The following is a 21,642-nucleotide window of genomic DNA, read 5'->3' as shown; positions in this document are numbered from 1 at the left end:
TGTTTGTGTTGGATCACTTGCATTAGTCACTTGTTGTGTTTCAGTGCCTTTCATGCTATATAAGTCAAAGTCTACCTTCAATATTAACAAGTCAAACAAAATGATACTCCCTCCGTCCGAAAAAACTTGTCCCTCAAATGGATGTATCTAGCACAATTGTGCTAGATACATCCATTTGAGGGATAAGTTTTTTCGAACGGAGGGAGTATATAGCAAAGCGAAGCAACGTGTTTGAAAAAAAAGATAGTGTTATATTTTAGTGGTTCTCTACACAAAACAGGCATTGTTTTTAACTCTTATTTTCTAGTTGTAAGAACAATTTATTTCTGGCATCCTGGAATGTGGTTATATTTTTCTACGCAGAGTTTATGTACCTGATGATGGTGCTTTGTATGCAGCTTCAATTGAGAAGGATATATGGGCATCTGGGAGTGCTAATGAGGAGTACCTTAAAGCACTTAATGCTTTACTTAGCAATTTCCCTCGTCTGAGAGTCACTGAACCTGCTACAATATGTATTCCGCATCTTGTAACATCCCTTAAAACTGGTTCTGAAGCAACTCAAGAAGCAGCACTGGATTCACTATATCTGCTAAGACAAGCATGGACGGCTTGCCCAGCGGAAGTATTTAAAGCTCAATCAGTTGCTGCCTCAGAGGCTATTCCTCTACTTCAGTACTTGATACAGTCTGGCCCACCACGGTTTCAAGAGAAGGCAGAGTTGCTACTTCAGTGCTTGCCTGGGACACTTACAGTTACTATAAAGCGTGGCAACAATCTGAGGCAATCAGTGGGAAATGCTAGTGCATTCTGCAAGCTTACTCTTGGAAATAATCCAGCAAGGCTGACAAAGGTATGTCTATATTGTTTGTGCATCTCATTTCAGGGATATAAGTCCATAGCACAATTTAGTACTTCTATGCTGGCAATAAATGATTGCTATGCCTGCAGTTAATATTGTTTATCTTTTTCTTATTTATTTGTTTTTATGTGCACTTCTATGATCTATTAGCAAGATCATGGTTCGACAGTCCATATCAAAGCTTGGACATTGGTTTATGGGTTAGTTAGGATCCTACAAGTTCTTGTGCTGTCGTGCCTCCAAGTGTTTATTTAAGCCTACGATGTTTGGAAGAGAGACATTTCTTGGTAAACCTTCGGTATCTAGTCCTATCAGGGGTTCTCTAGTCCCGTACATACGGTACCCTGATGCAAAGGCACTATGCTGTAGAGTGCATCAGTCTTCAACGTTACCATTGACAGTAGAAATTGGAATAACTCCTGATCGTAATGCCTCTGCATTTGGTGCTTAACTTGAAGCATAAATATTTGCTAGTTTATTTCTTAGTGATTATGTATATAGGCATATTTGGTTTTGAGCTTCTCCTTTTTGCACTTGACCATGTGCGCACATGCACGCAGTGTAACAAAGTTGATTGACCTAACCCATGCGATACTATACGCAGATTGTCTCGACCGGTGAGTCACCTGAATGGGACGAGGCCTTTGCATGGGCTTTTGACAGCCCTCCCAAGGGCCAGAAGCTTCATATCTCTTGCAAAAACAACAGCAAATTCGGAAAGGTACTGAAATGTGATATACATGCATTATATTTACCACTTCATATAATTTTGCTGCTGTTTCTCGCATCACTGTATTTGCATCCTCAAGCTCTCTGCCTGTTGTTGCAGAAATCGTTTGGCAAGGTGACGATCCAGATCGACCGGGTCGTCATGCTGGGGTCAGTCGCCGGAGAGTACACCCTGCTCCCGGAGAGCAAAAGCGGTCCGAATAGGAACCTGGAAATCGAGTTCCAATGGTCGAACAAATGACAGCATCTACAGGATTAGGCGCCCATGTAAGTTAAAATATATAAAGTTACGAGTGGTTTTCTTGTTTCATATCCTCTGCTAAATGTTACCCTGTTTGTGCATCAGTGTAAATAGCCGGCAGAGAAAGTCGTTCTTTTTTGTTGTTGTTGTACCTTTTTGTGAGATAAAAACAGATGAGATCAGTTGTTTTTTGTACTGATTGTAATGGACCGACCGATTCATTATTTTTTTCGACGAGATTTTTTCGTTTGTATAATCTTTGTAAGGTCATGTTTGGAAGCAACTGGGTGTGTTTGGTTGTTGCGGAATCAAGTGGCTCAAAAAGGAATGGGTCCAAATTTTTGGGCCATCCTGTTGCTTGGTTCGCGGAACGAACCGAATCGAAATTGGTCGGACAGGCCAGTTCGTCGTAACTTTATGCTTTTTCCATTTGCATTCCTTGGAATAACAACTAAGTACTTTGTACCGATCTAATGTGAAGAAATCCCTATCTAATGATGAGTGGGTCAATCAAACAATATTAGGCATGGCCTGTCCGTGCTCCACATATAGGAATTAAATGAAAATTCAAATATATTTGCCTACAAGATGATCCGTGGACATTTGGTAGGTAGGAGCGTTCGCGGTTGCCTAAAATGCAACCTTTGTCAGCTTTGCAAAAGAGAGAGCGAGCTGGAGATGTGGCCCGTCTCATTTTTAAATGTTGCTACAGTTCAAGGATTTGGATCGTGATCAATGAGTGTTGAGCTTATAAGAGCATCTCCAGCCGTGGCGCCGAAAAAGAGCGGCCTAAAGTGCGCCGGCGATAATCTCGGCGCTGGGGTTGTTTGGCACCCAGCCGTCACCCCCAGGCGCCGATTTCGGCCCAGTGTTCGGCCCAATTATGTCCAAAAACAGTCCGATACTTGCGTGAATCGGCCCATATTCAGCGTGGTTCGTCGTGTTTCGGCGTGAATTTTCGCATACAAATAGAAATCAATTGGTTCGTCACATAGTTTGGCATGTTTCGGCGTGTTTCATCACATAAATCAAATAGTTCAACAAATAGTTCACGCCGTCAAATAGTTCAACAAAATAGTTCAATACAAATTATATAGTTTAACAAATAAAAACTCAAGTTTCATCACACGTCATTCCCGGCCTCGCCCTTGAGCCTCCATAGGTGCTCCACCAGATCATGTTGCAGTTCTGAATGCACCTGTGGGTCTCGGATCTCCTGACGCATATTGAGGTAGTCAGTCTAGCTTGCCGGTAGCTGGTGATCAACTTGGGCAAGAGGACCCTGCTTGTAATATGGTTTAGTGTCAAACACTGGCTCTTCCTGCTCGCTCTCAATGATCATGTTGTTCAGGATGACACAGCAAGTCATGATTTCCCACATTTGATCTTTCGACCAGGTCTGAGCAGGAAACCAGACAACAGCAAATCGAGATTGGAGCACACCAAATGCCCGCTCGACATCCTTTCTGCAAGCCTCCTGAACCTTCGCAAACCATGAGTTCTTGCCTCCTGGCACAGGGTTTGAGATGGTCTTCACAAATGTCGACCATCTCGGATAGATGCCATCAGCTAGATAGTATCCCTTGTTGTACTGCCGTCCATTGACCTCGAAGTTCACCGGAGGAGAATGACCTTCAACAAGCTTGGCAAAGACTGGGGAACACTGCGGGACGTTGATGTCATTGTGAGTTCCTGGCATCCCAAAGAAAGAGTGCCAAATCCAGAGGTCATATGTGGCCACTGCCTCAAGCACCACACTGCAACCACTTTTGGTGCCTTTGTACAACCCCTGCCAAGAAAATGGACAGTTCTTCCATTTCCAATGCATGCAATCGATGCTTCCAAGCATCCCAGGAAATCGTGTAGCTTCATTCTGTGCTAGGATCCGAGCCGTGTCTTCTGCATTGGGTGTTCGCAAGTACTGCGGTCCAAACACTACCACCACTACCCTGCAGAACTTGTAGAAACAATCAATTGTGGTGGACTCGGCCATGCGCCCACAGTCGTCGAGTGAATCACCGGGAGCTCCGTATGCAAGCATCCTCATAGCTGTCGTGCACTTCTGGATCGAGGTGAATCCAAGTGTGCCGGTGCAATCCTTCTTGCACTTGAAGTAGCCGTCGAACTCCCGGATGCAATTCACAATCCGGAGGAAAAACTTTCGGCTCATCCGATAACGGCGCCGAAATGTTTTCTCACCGTGCAATGGAGCGTCGGCGAAGTAGTCCGAGTAGAGCATACAGTAGCCTTCCAGACGATGCCGGTTCTTTGCTTTCACCCGCCCAAGCGCCGAGCCATCTCGGCGCGGCTTTTCACTGCTCGCTAGCAGGCCAGCGAGGGCGGCGAGCACCATGAGATGCTCCTGCTCCTGGACGTCGGCTTCGGCTTCCTCATCCAGCAACACCGCGGGCGCCTCCTCGTCTTCGGAGTCCATCGCCGGGCAGGGCAATTCACCAAACACCTTGTGGGCGAGGTGGGCGCAAGCCCGCCGGTGTACAGGCCCTGCGCGGCCGGAACGCCGGAAAAGGCTGCCTCGGCGAAACCCCTTCTCTTTCCCGGCGGGGATGATCTCCCTAGCTGCGGTGGGCGGCGCCGGGATCGGCAAGGTGGCGCAGGGTGGTGGCCGAGCGCGGGGGGTAGGAGGCGAATCTGGGCGGGGACGCTTGACTTTTCGCGTGCCAATATGGCCCCAGAAACGCTTTTCCCTTGCGCCGGAGCCCCCGAGCGCCTCCCAGTACGCCGGATTCGGCCTGCGAGCGTCGGGCGCAAAAACGGGCCGAGCCGGCGAAATTCGGCGTCTTGAGAGCGTGACTGGACCATTTTTTGGGCGCCGGCGCAAATAAATTGTCCGAAGAGGCTGTTCTGGGGACACGACTGAAGATGCTCTAAGACCTCGACACCAACTCATAAAATAATCTACCAACAGTCACGGCATGGCGACTTCGTGCGTGGAGAATTAGGAGCATCCACATGAAGGCATGGACTCCTTCACCATCCTAGGAGGTTTGGTGCGAGTGGAACGCCAGATTCTTCAACAACATTGCCACCTTGCCACCTTGCCGTCCATCAAGAATGACATTGGATATTGGAGCATCACGGGGCTAAACACTTGAGTGCTATTTTACCAGAGATTAATCAGAATAATCCACTTTGGAGCCTGGGCTGAGATGAGCCCGGTGAACAGTAAAATCGCCAAAACAATTGAACTTTTTTTGGCAAGCAAGATGCACATGTGCGTGAGGTTCTTGAAAATTTTGGTGAAATTTGGACATTCAAGGCGCAAGAGGCAAAAAAGACAAATCTAGGCATGAACAGTACTATTTTTCAAATGTTTCTCTCAGACATGACTTTTTTTTTGCCACAAGCTCCTCGAATGTCCAAATGTCACCAAAATTTGAACGAAAATCACGCACCTAAGCATCTTCCACCATAATCTTTTTGATATTTTAAACACATTTACTGTTCACTCCCGGGCTCATCTGAGCCCCGGAGCCAAAATACTGCTCTCTTTTGTATTGGCCTTTGTTTTCTTACTTTGTGAACTTCTCCTTGATGAGATGAGGCAAATATTTCGCCTGCGTTTGAAATGAAAAAGAACACAATTACCTTTACCCATAAAAGATTTTTTTTGACGTGGAACATCATGCATTCCATTAACTAGTGAGCTCGACTAAATCACAGGCAACAACACCAATTACATCAGGAGGTAACTCAGTCAGCGAGACACGTTGGCTTTCTGAGGCCAGTCTCCCACCATAACCAGCAAACAAGTGTGCAGGCCGAGCTCCAGAGAGCTCGATGTTTTTTTTTTTTCAAAAGTCATATTTCAAAGTTTCAAAAAAATTGAAGAAAATTCCATGGAAACATATACTTTTTCTGCACGAACGTGTGAAAAATCATTTGATATTTTTGTGTTTTGTAGGCTGTGCAAAAAAGAAAATTCTGGCCCAACAACAATAAATATCGGCCCATTTTAGAAAAATGTTTTTGGTTTTTTTCCTGTACGTCACGTGTGAAAGCATATGGTTATGAATATTCGCACATACGTAATACACAGGTGTGACTGTTCACAAAAATTTTCAAATTTTTTCACGCTGTAGGAATTTGGTTTTTCGAAACAAGCCCCTCGGAGCTCGGCCTCCAAAAGCCCGCACCCGTGAGCAGGCACATTACAAGTACGCAATTCGAATTCAACTTTGTAGTCTTTGAAACCCATTGGAAGGAGGAACTTCATCTCACGGAAGAGGCTACCCAGCTCTGCACGATCGGCATTTGTCGAGCACACAGCTTGAGTCAGGGACAGGCAATCAGTGCTAAAGATAACACGCCCCCTGCCGAACCCCTCCGCCATTTGTATAGCTTTCATGAGTGCCATCACTTCTGACAGCAGCTCTTCAGAGATAGCTGACAGTTTGCCCGAAACAACAAAGAGGACCTCGCGCACCGAATCCCTTGCAATACAACCCCATCCACCCATGTTTATTTCACTGAAGAAAGTAGCATCAGTGCAATGGCAGAGACAGGGGGGACCAGCAGGGGCCTGCCCCCCCCTAACAATATGGATGTAGTGCTAATTTGTTCATGAACAGTGAAAAAAATCAGTTTATCTGCTGTTAAAAGTCTATTTTTCATTAGCTTGGCCCTCCCCAACCTGTTTTAACAGCCTTCGGCCCCACTGACACAAATTTCCTGGCTCCGCCACTGCATCAGTGTTTATCAATACCCAGTCTGTGGGGGCCCTCTTCCATCGTTGATTAGCAACCGTCGGATTGGTTTTTGGTCCATTCACAACCGCCACATACTCCCTCCGTTCCAAAATAGATGACCTAACTTTGTACTGACTTTAAAATCAGTATAAAGTTAGGTCATCTATTTTGGAACGGAGGGAGTAATAAAAATGATCACCATCTTATTCTTTTCAGGCAAAGCGAATAGCATCTCCAGAACTTGCAGTGGTGTCATAGCTTGCATCAGGTTGCATCTTTCCTTCTCTAAACCCGCAGCTCTCCAGACAGTTTTGACAGACTTGCATATGAAGAACAAATGACTTCTCTAAACCCATAAAAAGATTGAATTGTATATATCCTTTCGCTAAACCCCTTTTCCTATAAAACGGTAGATGTATGAGTAAAGGAGCATATCTGTAGACCCACACTAGGCCCTGATGGCAGGCCCATTCCACAGTGAAGAAGGTGAAGGTCAATCATTTGGGCGCGTCTATGCCTCGCTCTTAGCAGGCAATAGGTAGCGCCCACCGCCTCTTGTTCCCGTGTCGGTCGGCCCAAACGATAGATTTCTCATTCTCTAGCACTTGTCGATCTCTTGCTACTGCATGAAGCATAACCAACACAGTACAAAAATATTTTCTGTTTATTTATTTGTTTCTAATTATGTTACCCCTCCCTTTTCCTTATCTTATTTTTATTTTTGTTTCTATCTTTTCTCCTTCTTCCTTTCACATTAGATTTTTTCTCCTTTTCCTCTGTTCTCTTGCGTAAAACAGACGAATATTGTTTCTACGAGATTCATGAATGCCTTTGAATATGTGAATATATTTTTAAATATATTCCATATATGTATGAATATATTTTATATAGAAGATTTTTCGAAATTGTTTTTCTATAAAAACACAAACTTATTTTCTAATTGCACGATCAAAATTTTATAATTTTCCTGAGCATTTTTAAAATGTACCAACACTTTTTATGAATTTCAGGACTTTTTTTAATAATGTGCGATTTTTAGGAAAAATGTATGGAAATTTCTTTCAACATATGAAACATTTCAATAATATGATGAATTTTTTTCTTGTTCATATAGAAGATTTTTCAGAAAATTATTTGGATATCATTTTAAAATTACATGAACATATTGCACATATGTGTGGGTATTTTTTTTCCAAAACAAAACCTTTTTCCACACTCTTTTTTTTCATGAATATGATTTACTATGTGTTGACTTATGTTTTTCCATATATTGGTTTTCACTTATTTTTCCCCCGTTCTTTTAGATAAAACACATTTATATTTTTTAAGAGATCAATGATTTTTTTCTAAATTATTTGAACATTATTTTTGCAAACATGAGCAACTTTTCCAATATATATGAACATTTATTTTCACATAAAATATTTTGATGAATATAAAATTTAAAAATTTACCTTATATATTGCTTGAAATTTTTTATTACACACGTACGCATTTTTTGCAAATATTTTTTGAATGAAATATATGTGCATTTCTTACACGCAAGAAAAAAGATTATGATATTGGTTTAGTATTTCTAACAATATAAAAAACAAAGTTCAAGCATTTTGTATGTTAACAAATATTCATATTTCTTAAAGACATGTTCATGCTTTTAAAAATATCATTCAACAGATGAAAATATAATGTACTACTCCATAAAAATAATTAAAATAAGAAAGAACATAGAAAAAAAGGAAAAGGTGAAACAAGAAAACAAAAAACAGAGGAAACAGGGAAAACAAGTAAATGAAAAAAAAAGAAAAATGAAACAACAAAAGAACAGGAAAGTAAATCGAAATAGAAAAGCCAAAACTTCTCCAATCCTCACTAGGAGGAATTGAGAGCCTACAAGAAAACAAAAAGAATACCAATATATTTCTCGGGTCGAAGCTACGCGTGACTACAAAAAAAACAAAAACAAAATCGACATATTGGGGCAGCCCATGTCTGGAGATTCTGGTAACGAGCGCTAGCTATTGCTCGCGAAGAGCGAAATATAGGGTCTGTTTGTAATGCTGCCGGGATGCCTTACCTAAATTTTGGCGGTGAGCTAGCATGAGCGAGTGTTTGGATCGGAGCCAGACTTTTCTATCCACACTATTTTTTTCGGCCGCTTGGTTCATTTTTTATGCCTACTCATTGGCGTGAGCCGCGCGATGGAGGTGACGAAATCGTTTGTCAAATTATTGGCGTGCCTGATTTTGACTTGCTGACTGTGGGCGCGATCCAAACAGAGCCATAGCTTAACAGTTTAAATAATGAAATTTCCTTATTTAGTTGTCATTAATTAAGAAATTTTGGGTCAACCACTTGACGCATGTTGTTTTTAAAGTACTATATGTTTGAATTGTTTTGAGATACATGCGCTTATGCAAAAGATGGCACTTGCTATACAACATTCCAATTGTTCGGTGATTGTTCAATCTGATTCTAGTGTGGCGTTATCGAGTTTGACAGGAGATGGATTGGTTCGTTCTGCCTATGGACATCTCGTAGCTGAAATTAAGGCATTGATGAGGGATAGGGAGTTTATTCCCTAAAAATTAAATAGGGATCAGAATAGAGTTGCTGACCGCTTGGCAAATTATAGTCGCGTAGAGTGTACCACGGCTGTGTGGATGCATCCAGGATCCCATGTATCGAGGATCTTTTGCCTCTCGACTGTAACTCTAACAATTTGGAATAAAACTCCTTTTTCATCAAAAAATAAAGTGGAGCATGTCTTATTAGATCTTTTCGTTGCAAAGTATGGCATCATTGGAGTGTAGCGTGTACATGTTTCTGTATATGTGTCAGCTGTATAATAAAGTGTGGCGTGCAGCCTTGACAGTTGACGGCGTGTACTTTTGTTTTGAGGGAAGAGTGTATGGTGTGATCGACTCTACATGGGATACTACGAGGTCAACTTTTGCTTGTTACTGAGTACTCTACATGAGTAGTTACTGGTTTATAAAGCTTAAATCCAGCAAAATGCTAGCTGCATGCGTGGTTCCCTGCCATGAGGCAAATATAACTAAGCAAACGAGTTGACCCAAAATGGTGAAGGCCGGCTAGGTTCAGAGCAACTGAACTTAGTTTTTAGGTCTCAAAGCTACCTGACCTACAGGTAACCATTTACAATTTGCTACTCCATCCGTCCCATAATATAAGAATGTTTTTGGCACTAATACTCTACAAACTCATCATCAGACCTTTAGTATGATACAATCCACTCGGCAGTTCAAGTATCATTCACCAACATATTCCAAGTTTGTGAGCTTTGAATTCACTAGTAATCTAAATGCACGTTGACTAGTCACTAAACATTTATAAACACAGTGCCACTTGCGCTACTAGAATGTACTCCCTCCGTCCGAAAATACTTGTCGGAGAAATGGATGAATCTAGACGTATTTTAGTTATGGATACATCCAATTTTATCCATCTCTCCAACAAGTATTTGAGTATGAAAGTATATTTTATGTTTCGGACGTACATTCATGAATGTACACATGTGAGGCCCTGCTTGGGCGACTCGAGGGAGAAACCTAGCCCCGCCGCCTCCCCCCCCCCCTCCTCGATCTCCCTCGCCGCCACCGGAGGCAGCCGCCGGGCAAGCCTGGTGTGCTGCTGATGACGGTGGCGGCGGGGCCCTCGCTGCCTCGCCTCGCCCGCGGGGGGCTGCGGGATCTGGGGCGGCGGCCCCGGCTGGTGTGACGCCTCCAGCTCGGCTTCTGGTGGTGCGGGCGTGGGCCGACGGTCTTGGCCGTGAGGACGGCGAGACCTCCGGAGGATGCAGATCGGGGCGCGGCGACGGCTTCGGCTACAGTGGCGTCAGATCTGTCCGTCTCCTCCCCAACTCTCCACCAGCGGGCTCCTCCCCCCCTCAGATTCGGCCTGCTACAGCGTTGGGGCCCGGTTTTGGTGGGTGGGAGCGGATGTTGGGGGTCCAGGACCAGGGGAAATCCTAGCCAGCTTTGCCGGCGCGACGGCGGCGACGCCCGCGGGCGCCGCTCACCTCCTTGGAGGCGCCGGTCAGGTCTTGTCCTCCCCATCCCATGCCCACTTGCTTCCCAGGTGAAAACCAAAACTGTGTTGGACGGCGGCGACGCCCTTGGCGTCGTAATCTTCTTGAAGACGCCGTTTTTGGGAACAAGTGGGGCGGTGGGCTTCGGTGTGGTGTGGTTGGTGTGCGGCGGCGGCAGCAGCAAGTCTCGAGCGGCGTGTCCTCCTGGAACGGGGCTCTGTGTCTATGGTGCTCCTCGTGCGGCTGTTGTGCACGCGATTTCCAGGAAGGGAGAGGATAGGGTTCCCCTCGGCCAGTGGTTTTCCTCACCAGCTCGCCGAGGAAGCCGGAGCTTCTGAGTTTTGTTCTTGGCCCCTGCTGCTGTTTCATCCTGGCAGTTTACCCTCTTTCTTGCCCGGCCTCTGGTTTTGGGTCTGGTTGGCTCTAGGCAAGTCGCCGTCGACATGTCAGGAACGCCTGGTTCCTCTCCAGTGGCTTCCCTGGGTACCATCCAGGCAGGTTCTAGGGTGAACTAGTCCATCGCTCAACGGTGCGGCGCCTTTCGAGCCAGGCGAGGAGGCAGGGGTCTTCTTTGACGATGGATTTGTCTCGGTGTGTTTCCCACAAGTCCCTGGTGTTCTGGCAACGGCTTGCCTCTCATCGTTGTCGTCTCCTTGCATTGAGCTGACTGATGCCTTCCCCATAGTTGTGTGCGTGCAAGAGGTCCCTAGCATCCCCTAGCTGTTAGCTTCATGTTATCTAGTTGGTTGTGTGCTATGTGAGCTGCCTCCCAGCGCCTTTGTATATTTGCCGTTTTCCTTTCCTCCGTGTGGTTCGTGGTTGTAATCTTTGTTATCCTGGCCGGTTGATGGCTTTGTTAATTCAAAGCCGGGCTCTTTCTTGAGCCTTCGTTCTAAAAAAATGTACACATGTGCAAAGCTGGCAGTCATGCTATCTTGGATCTCGGATACACAGTTCACGCCTTAACGCGTCAGATTGACCTACACAATCAGTTTGTGATTTATAAAATTTGCTATTGCTTTACGTAGGAAGTAGGCAAACAATAAGGAAAAAAGAAAGAAAGAATCATGTGTCTTCTCAACGAAAAACAGTATCCTGCCTCTTGAAATAAGGGAAAAGGGCAGCCCATTTATGGACAAAAAATGGACGGAACATTTGGGTAGTTGGAATCCTTTTTCAAAATGCTGGTAGTTAGAATCCTGTCCTTTTCAGGTATTAAAGCTCTGAGCTAAGCAACAGAAAAACTTGCCAAATATGGCCTCTGATGACAGATGATATCCCAGTAGAGGATCCACATGGGTCACATCCAAATACGACTATACATGTTGGGTGCAAATTTCAGAAGTCTGCCCTATTGCAAAGAGAGATGCTATAGAGTTATACTGCAACCATTAGTCAGGAGCGAACATAGATATAAACCACATTCTATCATAGTGAAATGTAGAAAAATCGAATACATATATAAATACTGCACATCACTAGCAGGTTAGATTATGAACCAGCTTCGACCAAAAATGAGTATTTCAAAGTTGGCAAGGAATACTCACACTTCAAGTGCCTGGAACTATCGGTGGCATCACCAAGGAGATATGATACGGTACTAGATACTTCTACACATTGCAATACTTAATGTAGACAGTGAGATGATGTACACATTGTAATACTTTATGCAGCCACTTGCAAGTGGAAGACCGGGACCTTGAGCTGAGCAAGCAACAACCAACACAAAATATTTCTTTCCCTGTCACGTATAGCTATGTTTCACCCGTTTCCACTCCATCTTGTTACTCCTCCCTCCCGTTGCCATTTTCAGGTGATGTAAACCTAGGAAAAATACCTTGAACTAGAAGCCAACATATGTTAGGAATTGTTTATGTATATTTACATCAAGTTGTGATCGAGGAATGAGATTGTGAATCGGGATGGTTGATAGAAATATAGGTTTGCCCGGCCATAATCTAGGGCGTTAATAGAAATATGGGTGCCCCTAAAGCATTAATATAGTATGAAAATTATGTTGTCATATTGCCTAATCTAGGGCGTTAGACTCTGAACGATCTAAACTGGTTTGATGTGCTGTAAAAGGGATCTAAGGGCATCTCCAACGTCGACGCCTGGATACGGTATCCGTCCACGGACTGGTCCGGAGCAGTCCGCGGACGGTGATACGGGAGCCGGCCATCCAACCTTGTTCCCTAAAACTTCCGCCCCTCTTTTTTAAGTCCATGAGCTTAAAACAATGGCATACCAGATCGTTGATGATTAAAAAATATTCAAATGCGATAGTAGTTCTAATTTAAAAATTGCAATACAACAAAGTTTTCAAATACAATAGTTCAAAATACGGCGGATGCTAACTATGTGGTGTGATGACCCCCCGGATGGTACTTACACGATGGACGGACGAGAGGTTTGGACCGGCGGTGGAGGACAAGCGGTGTGGCGACCGGGTGTAGCGGTGGAGGTCACGGAGGCGCATGAAAGGTTTTGTGGATGGCCAGAGTGGTAGAGCGGTGGCGTCGGTGAAGGAGGAAGCGGACACAAAGAAAGAAGGAAGGATGGAGACACGGGTCCAGGCATGGTTTTGGATGAGCCGGTGGTGTCAAAGTCCTGTGTGACGGTGGTCCGTACCCCCTCAAAGCACCCAGTTTGCTTTCAGTTTCCGCGGATCGATGCGAGATGCGATGAATCGCAAATTGCATCCAAACAGTTTGATTCAGACGCATGCGGGAGATTTGGGTGTCCGCTTTGAAGATGCCCTAAGATAGACCTGGCCTCCCAGCACACGCACATACGCGTCTCTCTCACAAACATTTTATATGGACGAGTCAACAAAATGTCGACATGCCGTCCTAGATGGCAGAAAACTACTCACACGTACGTACTTGCATGCATCGACACTAGACAAGATGGGCGCGCGAGCTTGTCCCGCAACCCACCCACATCAGTGACACGCACGCGAACAATATAAAACGGAGCGGCCTCCCCATCCACGGCAAGCCGGTGACGCCGGTGTGGTGCCCAGCCCCGGGGGACGGGGGCACACGCGCAGACGCGCTACTCCCGATCGAAAACCACATGACATGATACCAACCACAAACAGCTCCCACCGGTGACGTGCGTGAGCCAACAGAGCCGATGGATGCTTAAGCTAGCGAAAGTGATAAGTATAGTATAATGTAATCCAAGTGGCTGCGGCTTACGAGGTGTTGGTGTACGCACTGAAGAGAGGCCGGAAACTGAGAGGCGAGCGTGTCATGATCGATGTGGCATCATGGCATAGTCACGCACGTTTCGCGCCCGGATTGGCCTCCCGGTGCCGCCAGAGGGAACAATGCTGTATTTTATGCTTCCGCCTGACGGCCTGAGAGAGAGCAGCATGGATCGATAAAAGCCTAGGGCGCAAAGCACACCATTCAACTTGCTCGAATCATCTGTTTTCCTTTCTCGTGTGTACTACGTATACTAACTCCGCCTATGTTGTCTCAACATAGCCGGTCCTAAACCCGGATAAAGAAGGAGAGTTGTGATAGGCTTGGCGAGCCAGCATAAAAACTTAGTCACTCTTATGGAGATGAACCCAAAAGATTTTCGTTGGGACGCAACCCTCTCAGCGACGCGCCACATCAGAACCCGAGTGTGGTGGAAAATGGACAAGGGCCGGGCCATCACCCCCCTGGTGACGCGCCATATCTTGATCTGGATACGGTGGCAAGTGAGCGAGGATCGGGTCGTCGCATCCTTAGTGGCGTGCTACATCGGCGCCCGGATGTAGTGAAAAATGAGCAAGGGTCTTCGTATTTGACTCGAGGAGTGCGAAGGGTAAGGAAGCTAGCCGAGCCTAGGAGGATTCGCTTAGGTAGCTGGAACGTAGGCACTAGTAGAAAACAGGGCATTTGTCCCGGTTGGTGAGGGCCTTTTGTCCCGGTTCTTGAACCGGGACTAAAGGGTCGTTACTAATGCCCCCCCCCCCCTTAGTTCCGGTTCTAACATGAACCGGGACAGATGGGCCTTCACGTGGCCACTGCGAGCAGGCAAGGGGGCCTTTGGTCCCGGTTGGTGATATGAACCGGGACCAAAAGGCTTCCATGTGTCAGCAGCTGGCTGGAACTGAGGTTTTTCTTTTTTCTTTTTTTAAAAAAGTGGCTGGTTTAGGGGGTTTGGGGGTTAATTTTAGGTTGTTATTAGCTAGCTAATAGAGAGAAGTGTCCTCTCTTATATCTTCGTCCTTGGTTTACCAACGCTACTGCTATGTTCATTTCACCCGCTGATATATAATAACTCATACATGCTCGCATCATACATCATCATATATAATAACAAGTTCTACTAATCATGCATTATCATACAACTTTTACTCGTTATTAATAACAAGTCATATGATCATCATCCTCATAGTCATCGAACCCAACCCTACATAATTGTTCTTAGCACATGATCATCAGTATCAGGTAGGACCTAAACACCCTTAAGGTAAAATAGCATAAAACAATATAGACCCTGACTCTCCATTATGAAGAATGGAGATCATTCTGTCTCTAATTCTTGCGCTTCGCCTCCTTTTGCTTTCAAGAAGCTCCTTACGACTGTCCATACATTTTTTCCATTCTTTGATTGTCATGTCTCCACTTTTTTAAAAATCTGGTATGGACAATTGAGATTCGTAGGACGACCTGGTTGTATGTTCAAAACATCAAGACGACCGTGCGTATACATCAGATGAGGCACACAATCATTCGGGATTATCTGTTGAAAAATATAGTAATAACTTCGTAGTTAGCAATGATGTACTAGTTTTAGAAGTATTTAAAAAGATGCAGGGATATCGTAATCGTAAAAAATCTTACCAGGGTATCTCCATGGTAGTTACCGTTGTTCAACACGTGCACTAGTGGCATGTATTGACCATAATATTGAGGAGTTCGATTGTAGACATTGTAATTCTCAAGATCAGTACAAAATGCGATCAGATGATTTTTCTCCTTATAAATTAATTCGGAGCCATCGGTGTAGTGGGTTTTGTCTACCATCTTCCGCACATTCTTTGAAGAATGAACATAAGTTGTCAATGGAAATAAGCTGTCAACTATTTTGAAATAAACAATATAAATTACTTAATAACTATGTTAAGCTCACATGGGGGAAGAATTGGAGGTGTATCCACAAGGACCCAAATGCCCATATTGTCTTGCTGGATTGTAGGATCACCAAGATCCATGGTGACAAGCATACCCTCATCAAACCATACATCTTGCAAAGTGCTTCCCAATTTTTGCAATCAAAATGGGTTACACTATCAGCATTGTACAACTTTACTTTAAAGTCCACACCATGATGAGTCCTTAGGAGAATTTTTTTGGTTTCCATACTTTCATGGTCTTTAAAACCCATCCTCTCCAAGACATAGCATCTTGCATAGCATGGGATAAGCTAGTCAAATTGGAAACGATGAAAAATACACGTTAAAATAGTTGAAGTCATGCTTAACTATGAAAAAAACTATTGTCGTCGTTGCGTACCGTATGAACATCGAAGGTCTCCTCGAGCTTAATGCTGAAGCGCCGATCTTCGTCCAGTTCAATGAACCTGTCGCACATACCTCGGTCGTCGTGGCACAAGTCGCACTCCCCCGGGCGGTTTTCGTCGTCCGAGTATGACATTTCCGGCCTAAGTTCATAATTCAAATATTAAACTTGTACAATTAAATATATGTACTAAAAAACCTAAATAGATCATTATTATTAATCACGGGTTGACTATCGGTGATGGTACGTAGCTCCTCCTTTCATTTCCGAGTGCATTATTACACCAAATTGTCTAGCACACGGGAATGGAGAAGAAGCTACCCCCACGATGGCGTGGATGATGGAGGGGGCTCCTAGATTTCTGCATAGAGTGCTCTTCAATTTTAGCATTCAAAGTAGGAGTACTTTTCCAATATGAGCATTCAATAAGCAAAACCAAATCGTAAAATAAAGTAGTATTCAAATTAGCATGCATTCAATTATAACCAAAAGTACATCATCTCTTGTGTCCGTACATCGTCGAATACTCCTCGAATACTATCATACATATAGCATCGCTAATTAATACAGCTAGAACCGTAGGGCCGGACGGGTATCGTCGCGGGCGATGGACACCCAAAGATAAGGAACGATCACATGATCATAGCTCCAGTGAGATCCCTGAAGAACCTGCCAGGTATTGTTGAACCTGCCCTCCAACGCAACCATGTAGCGACGGACGTGCTCGTCCTCGCTGACACGGTGACGTACCACCTCCGTGGTGTCCGAAAGCCTCAGCACCGTCACTGGCCCATGCGACCGCCACCAAACAAGGATCGGGTCAACAAATGAGCTGCCTCCTCACCAACCTACGTCCCCCAGAAGGTAGCACCTCCCAATACCAGCCCGGCGGAGCCCAATCCCGAACATGGCCCTGATCAAGCAGGCCTCCACCGCCGAGTCGACGACGACGAGGATGCGGGATAGGCATCGTCAACGTCGATGCGGGAACTATTTCTATATATAGTTAAATAAAGTAGTTTTAATAATTAAATCAACTAGTTCAACTACTAAGCACTTACTATAAATAAATAAAGTAGTACTTACTAAAATAAACTACTTCTATATATAGTTAAATAAATTGGTTTATTAAATCAACTAGCTAGTTCAACTATATATGAAGCACTTACTATAAATAAAATAAAGTAATACTTACTAAAAATAAACTAGTTTAACTATAATTCTATTATTTTTCTAACTAATTATATTAAACACTTTCTCTTCTTATTTTCCTTTTTCCTCTATTCTAAATATGAACATATTCATAAATGACTTTGATCATGCACAATTTTCCTATACATACACAATATGAACATATACATAAATTGAGAAAGAAAATTCTATGAACAAAAAAATCATTAAAATTCTATGAACAAAATTAAAATAGAAAAAAATCATAAAAATTCTATGAATAGAAAACAAATCATAAAAAATGACATATTCGATCTTTGCATATATACGAACATACAAACATGCATATTAAACAATAATATCACCAAAAAATCTATTAGCAGAAAAAAAAATCTAACAAAATATGAACAAATTACACAATATGAAAAAAAATCTATGAACTACACATCTAAATTACTACACATCTAACAAAAAAATCTATGAACTACAAAAAAATATAACAAAAAAATCTAACAAAATCTAACTCAATTAACTACACATCTAAATTACACTACACATCTAAATTAACTACTACATCAAATTAAATTAGCAAAAAATTTGCTCACGGGATGGCCACGACATGAGGGGCGCGACGAGGGCGACGGGTAGGGGACGGCGATGGGGCGGTGCGGGGCGGCGACGGTGCGGGGCAACGATGACGGCGCGGGGCGGCGACGGTGTTGGGGCGGCGCGGGATGGCGCGGGGCGACGACGGCGAGGGCAAGGCGGAGACGGGCAGCCTGGCGGCGTCAGGCGTGGGAAAGAAGGAACTGAATCAAATTTTCACGAGTGCTGCTTATATAGGCAAAGCATTGGTCCCGGTTCGTGAGGCCAACCGGGACCAATGCCCCCTTTAGTCCTGGTTTGTGCCACCAACCGGGACCAAAGGCCTCTTTTCAGCAGCCCAAAGGGCGGGAAGCGGCGGCCTTTGGCCCCGGTTGGTGGCACCAACCGGGACTAAAGGGGTGCATTAGTCCCGGTTCGGTCCCGATTGTTCTCACGAACCGGGACTAATGCACGCCTTTAGTCCCGGTTGGTGCCATCAACCGGGACCAATGGGCCTTGCACAACGGCATGGTGGTGGGAGTTTAGTCCCACCTCGCATGCTGAGAGAGAACCGCACCTGTTTATAAGGTGCGATGCGCCAACCCTCTCGAGCTCCTCTCTAAAGCAGGCTTTCAGGCCTAATTTGTCTCTATGTGCCTGTGGGCCTACTGGGCTTACTACGGGCCTGAATCCTGGCCCATTGTTGGGTTTCTTGTCGTATTCAGGCCGTGGGGGCCCAGTAGGAGGCACTTTTATGTTTTTTTGTTTTCTTTACTTATTGTTGCTATTTTTATTTTTTTCCAGTTTTTTTGTTTTGTTTTCTGCATTATTTATTTTCTTTTGTTTTTTGCTTTATTGTTTAATTCTTTTTTGCTTTTAGTTTTAAAAAAATTATAAACTTTCTGTTAGTGCCATTAGTTTTCAAATTTGAAAACACTTTTTTGTTTTTTGTTTACTTTCTTGCTTTATTTAGCCGTAACCCTGTCAACTTTCTTGCATATGCTACGTGGATGAAATGATGATACCATGCCAAAATAAAAGAGAGGCGCAATGCTCACCTGCATGTTGCTTAGCTTCAGGCCAACGTGCAGGTGAGCACTGTGCTTCTCCCTTCATCGTCTCTACACTCAGGGCTTATAAACCGCTGCAAGTGCCTCTCGCTTGGCGAGGTGGGACTAAAAAACAGCTGCAGAAAGAATCAACTTAAAAACTCTTTTACCAGTTCATGCCACGAACCGGTACTAAAAGGTGCTCGTGGGGCCCCAGCCTTAAAACCTGTACCAAATAAAATGCCTTTGTAACAGCCTTAGAACTGGTACTAAAGGAATCAACTAAAAAGCTTTTATAAACCTCTAGTATTATTGAAACTAAAATTATATAGAATTTTGTTACAAACTTTAATAGCAAAAAGAATTATCATAAAATAAAATAAATAAGTAATTAGAATTTAGTTCAAAACATTAAAAGCAAAAAGAATTATCATAAAAGAAAATAAATAAGTAATTAGAATTTTGTTACAAACTTTAATAGCAAAAAGAATTATCATAAAAGAAAATAAATAAGTAATTAGAATTTTGTTCAAAACATTAAAAGCAAAAAGAATCATCATAAAAGAAAATAAATAAGTAATTAGAATTTTTTTACAAACTTTAATAGCAAAAAGAATTATCATAAAAGAAAATAAATAAGTACTTATTGTTGCTATTTTTATTTTTTTTCCAGTTTTTTTGTTTTGTTTTCTGCATTATTTAGCCGTTGGTCCCGGTTCGAGCCACCAACCGGGACCAATGGTGGTGGTCCAGGAGCGAGGCCCATTGGTCCCGGTTCGTCCCACCAAATGGGACCAAAAGGTCCAGACGAACCGGGACCAATAGTCCACGTGGCCCGTCCGGCCCTCGGGGCTCACGAACTGGGTCCAATGCCCCCATGGGTCCCGGTTCTGGACTGAACCGGGACTAATGGGCTGACCCGGCCTGGACCTTTGCCCCCTTTTCTACTAGTGAGGGTCTCTGACACGGAAGCTTCGGGAGCTAGTTGATGCAGCGGTGAGGAGAGGTGTTGATATCCTTTGCGTCCAAAAAACCAAATGGAGGGGACAGAAGGTGAAGGAGGTGGAGGATACCGGCTTTAAGCTGTGGTACACGGGGACGGTTGCGAACAGAAATGGCGTAGGCATCTTGATCAACAAGAGCCTCAAGTATGGAGTGGTAGACGTCAAAAGATGTGGGGACCGGATTATCCTAGTCAAGCTGGTAGTTGGGGGCTTAGTTCTCATTGTTATCAGCGCGTATGCCCCGCAAGTAGGCCACAATGAGAACACCAAGAGGGAGTTCTGGGAAGGCCTAGAAGACATGGTTAGGAGTGTACCGATTGGCAAGAACCTCTTCATAGGAGGAGACCTCAATGGTCATGTAGGTACATCTAACACAAGTTTTGAAGGGGCGCATTGGGGCTTTGGCTATGCCATCAGGAATCAAGAAGGTGAAGATGTCTTAAGCTTTGGTCTAGCCTACAACATGATTGTAGCTAACACCCTCTTTAGAAAGAGAGAATCACATCTGGTGACTTTTAGTAGTGGCCAACACTCTAGCCAGATGATTTCATCCTCTCGAGAAGAGAAGATAGGCGTGCGTGCCTAGACTATAAGGTGATACCTAGAGAGAGTGTTGTACCTCGGCATAAGCTGGTGGTTGCTGACTTCCACTTTCGGATTCGTGTCCAGCGGGATAAGCATGCCAAAGTCGCTAGAACGAAGTGGTGGAAGCTCAAGGGGGAGGTAGCTCAGGCGTTCAAGTAGAGGGTCATTAAGGAGGGCCCTTGGGAGGAAGGAGGGGATGCAGACAATGTGTGGATGAAGATGTCGACTTGCATTCGTAAGGTGGCCTCGGAGGAGTTTGGAGTGTCCAGGGGAAGGATAAGCGAAGATAAGGATAACTGGTGGTGGAATGATGATGTACAGAAGGCGATTAAAGAGAAGAAAGATTGCTTTAGACGCCTATACCTGGACAGGAGTGTAGACAACATAGAAAAGTACAAGATGGCAAAGAAGGCTGCAAAGCGAGCTGTCAGTGAAGCAAGGGGTCGGCCATATGAGGACCTCTACCAACGGCTAGGCACGAAGGAAGGCAAAAGGGACATCGATAAGATGGCCAAGATCCGAGAGAGGAAGATAAGGGATATTGCAAGTCAAATGCATCAAGGACGGGGCAGACCAACTCATGGTGAAGGACGAGGAGATTAAGCATAGATGGCAGGAGTACTTCGACAAGTTGTTCAATGGGGAGAATGGGAGTTCTACCATTGAATTGGACGACTCCTTTGATGAGACCAACATGTGTTTTGTGCGGCGAATCTAGGAGTCCGAGGTCAAGGAGGCTATAAAAAGGATGAAAGGAGGCAAGGCGATGGGCCCTGATTGTATCCCCATTGAGGTGTGGAAAGGCCTCGGGGACATAGCGATAGTATGGTTAACCAGGCTTTTAAACCTCATTTTTCGGGCAAACAAGATGCCAGAAGAATGGAGACGGAGTATATTAGTACCAATATTCAAGAACAAGGGGGATGTTCAGAGTTGTACTAATTACCATAGAATTAAGCTGATGAGCCATACAATGAAGATATGGGAGAGAGTCATTGAGCACCGCTTAAGAAGAATGACAAGCGTGACCAAAAATCAGTTTGGTTTCATGCCTGGGAGGTCGACCATGGAAGTCATTTTCTTGGTACGACAACTTAGGACTAAAGGCTTTGTTGTTGTTGTTGTTGTTGTTGTTGTT

At 44.3% G+C, this 21,642-nt stretch overlaps 1 protein-coding gene across 1 annotated transcript in view; it reads left to right on the top strand.

Moving 5' to 3' along the window:
* The window catches only part of LOC123160404 (protein CELLULOSE SYNTHASE INTERACTIVE 1), a gene marked incomplete in the record, with an annotated part of 13,033 nt that extends 10,945 nt beyond the window's left edge, over positions 1 to 2,088 (top strand). Inside the window, 3 exon segments of the mRNA XM_044578224.1 lie at positions 399 to 853; positions 1,467 to 1,583; positions 1,692 to 2,088. Of these exon segments, the coding sequence (XP_044434159.1) occupies positions 399 to 853; positions 1,467 to 1,583; positions 1,692 to 1,832 (713 nt within the window).
* Positions 2,089 to 21,642: the final 19,554 nt, after the last annotated feature.

Source organism: Triticum aestivum, chromosome 7B (genome assembly GCF_018294505.1).
Source record: "Triticum aestivum cultivar Chinese Spring chromosome 7B, IWGSC CS RefSeq v2.1, whole genome shotgun sequence".
Lineage (NCBI taxonomy): Eukaryota > Viridiplantae > Streptophyta > Magnoliopsida > Poales > Poaceae > Triticum > Triticum aestivum.
Note: the sequence above shows the minus strand (reverse complement) of the source record. Positions and strands in the feature narration are given on the sequence as shown.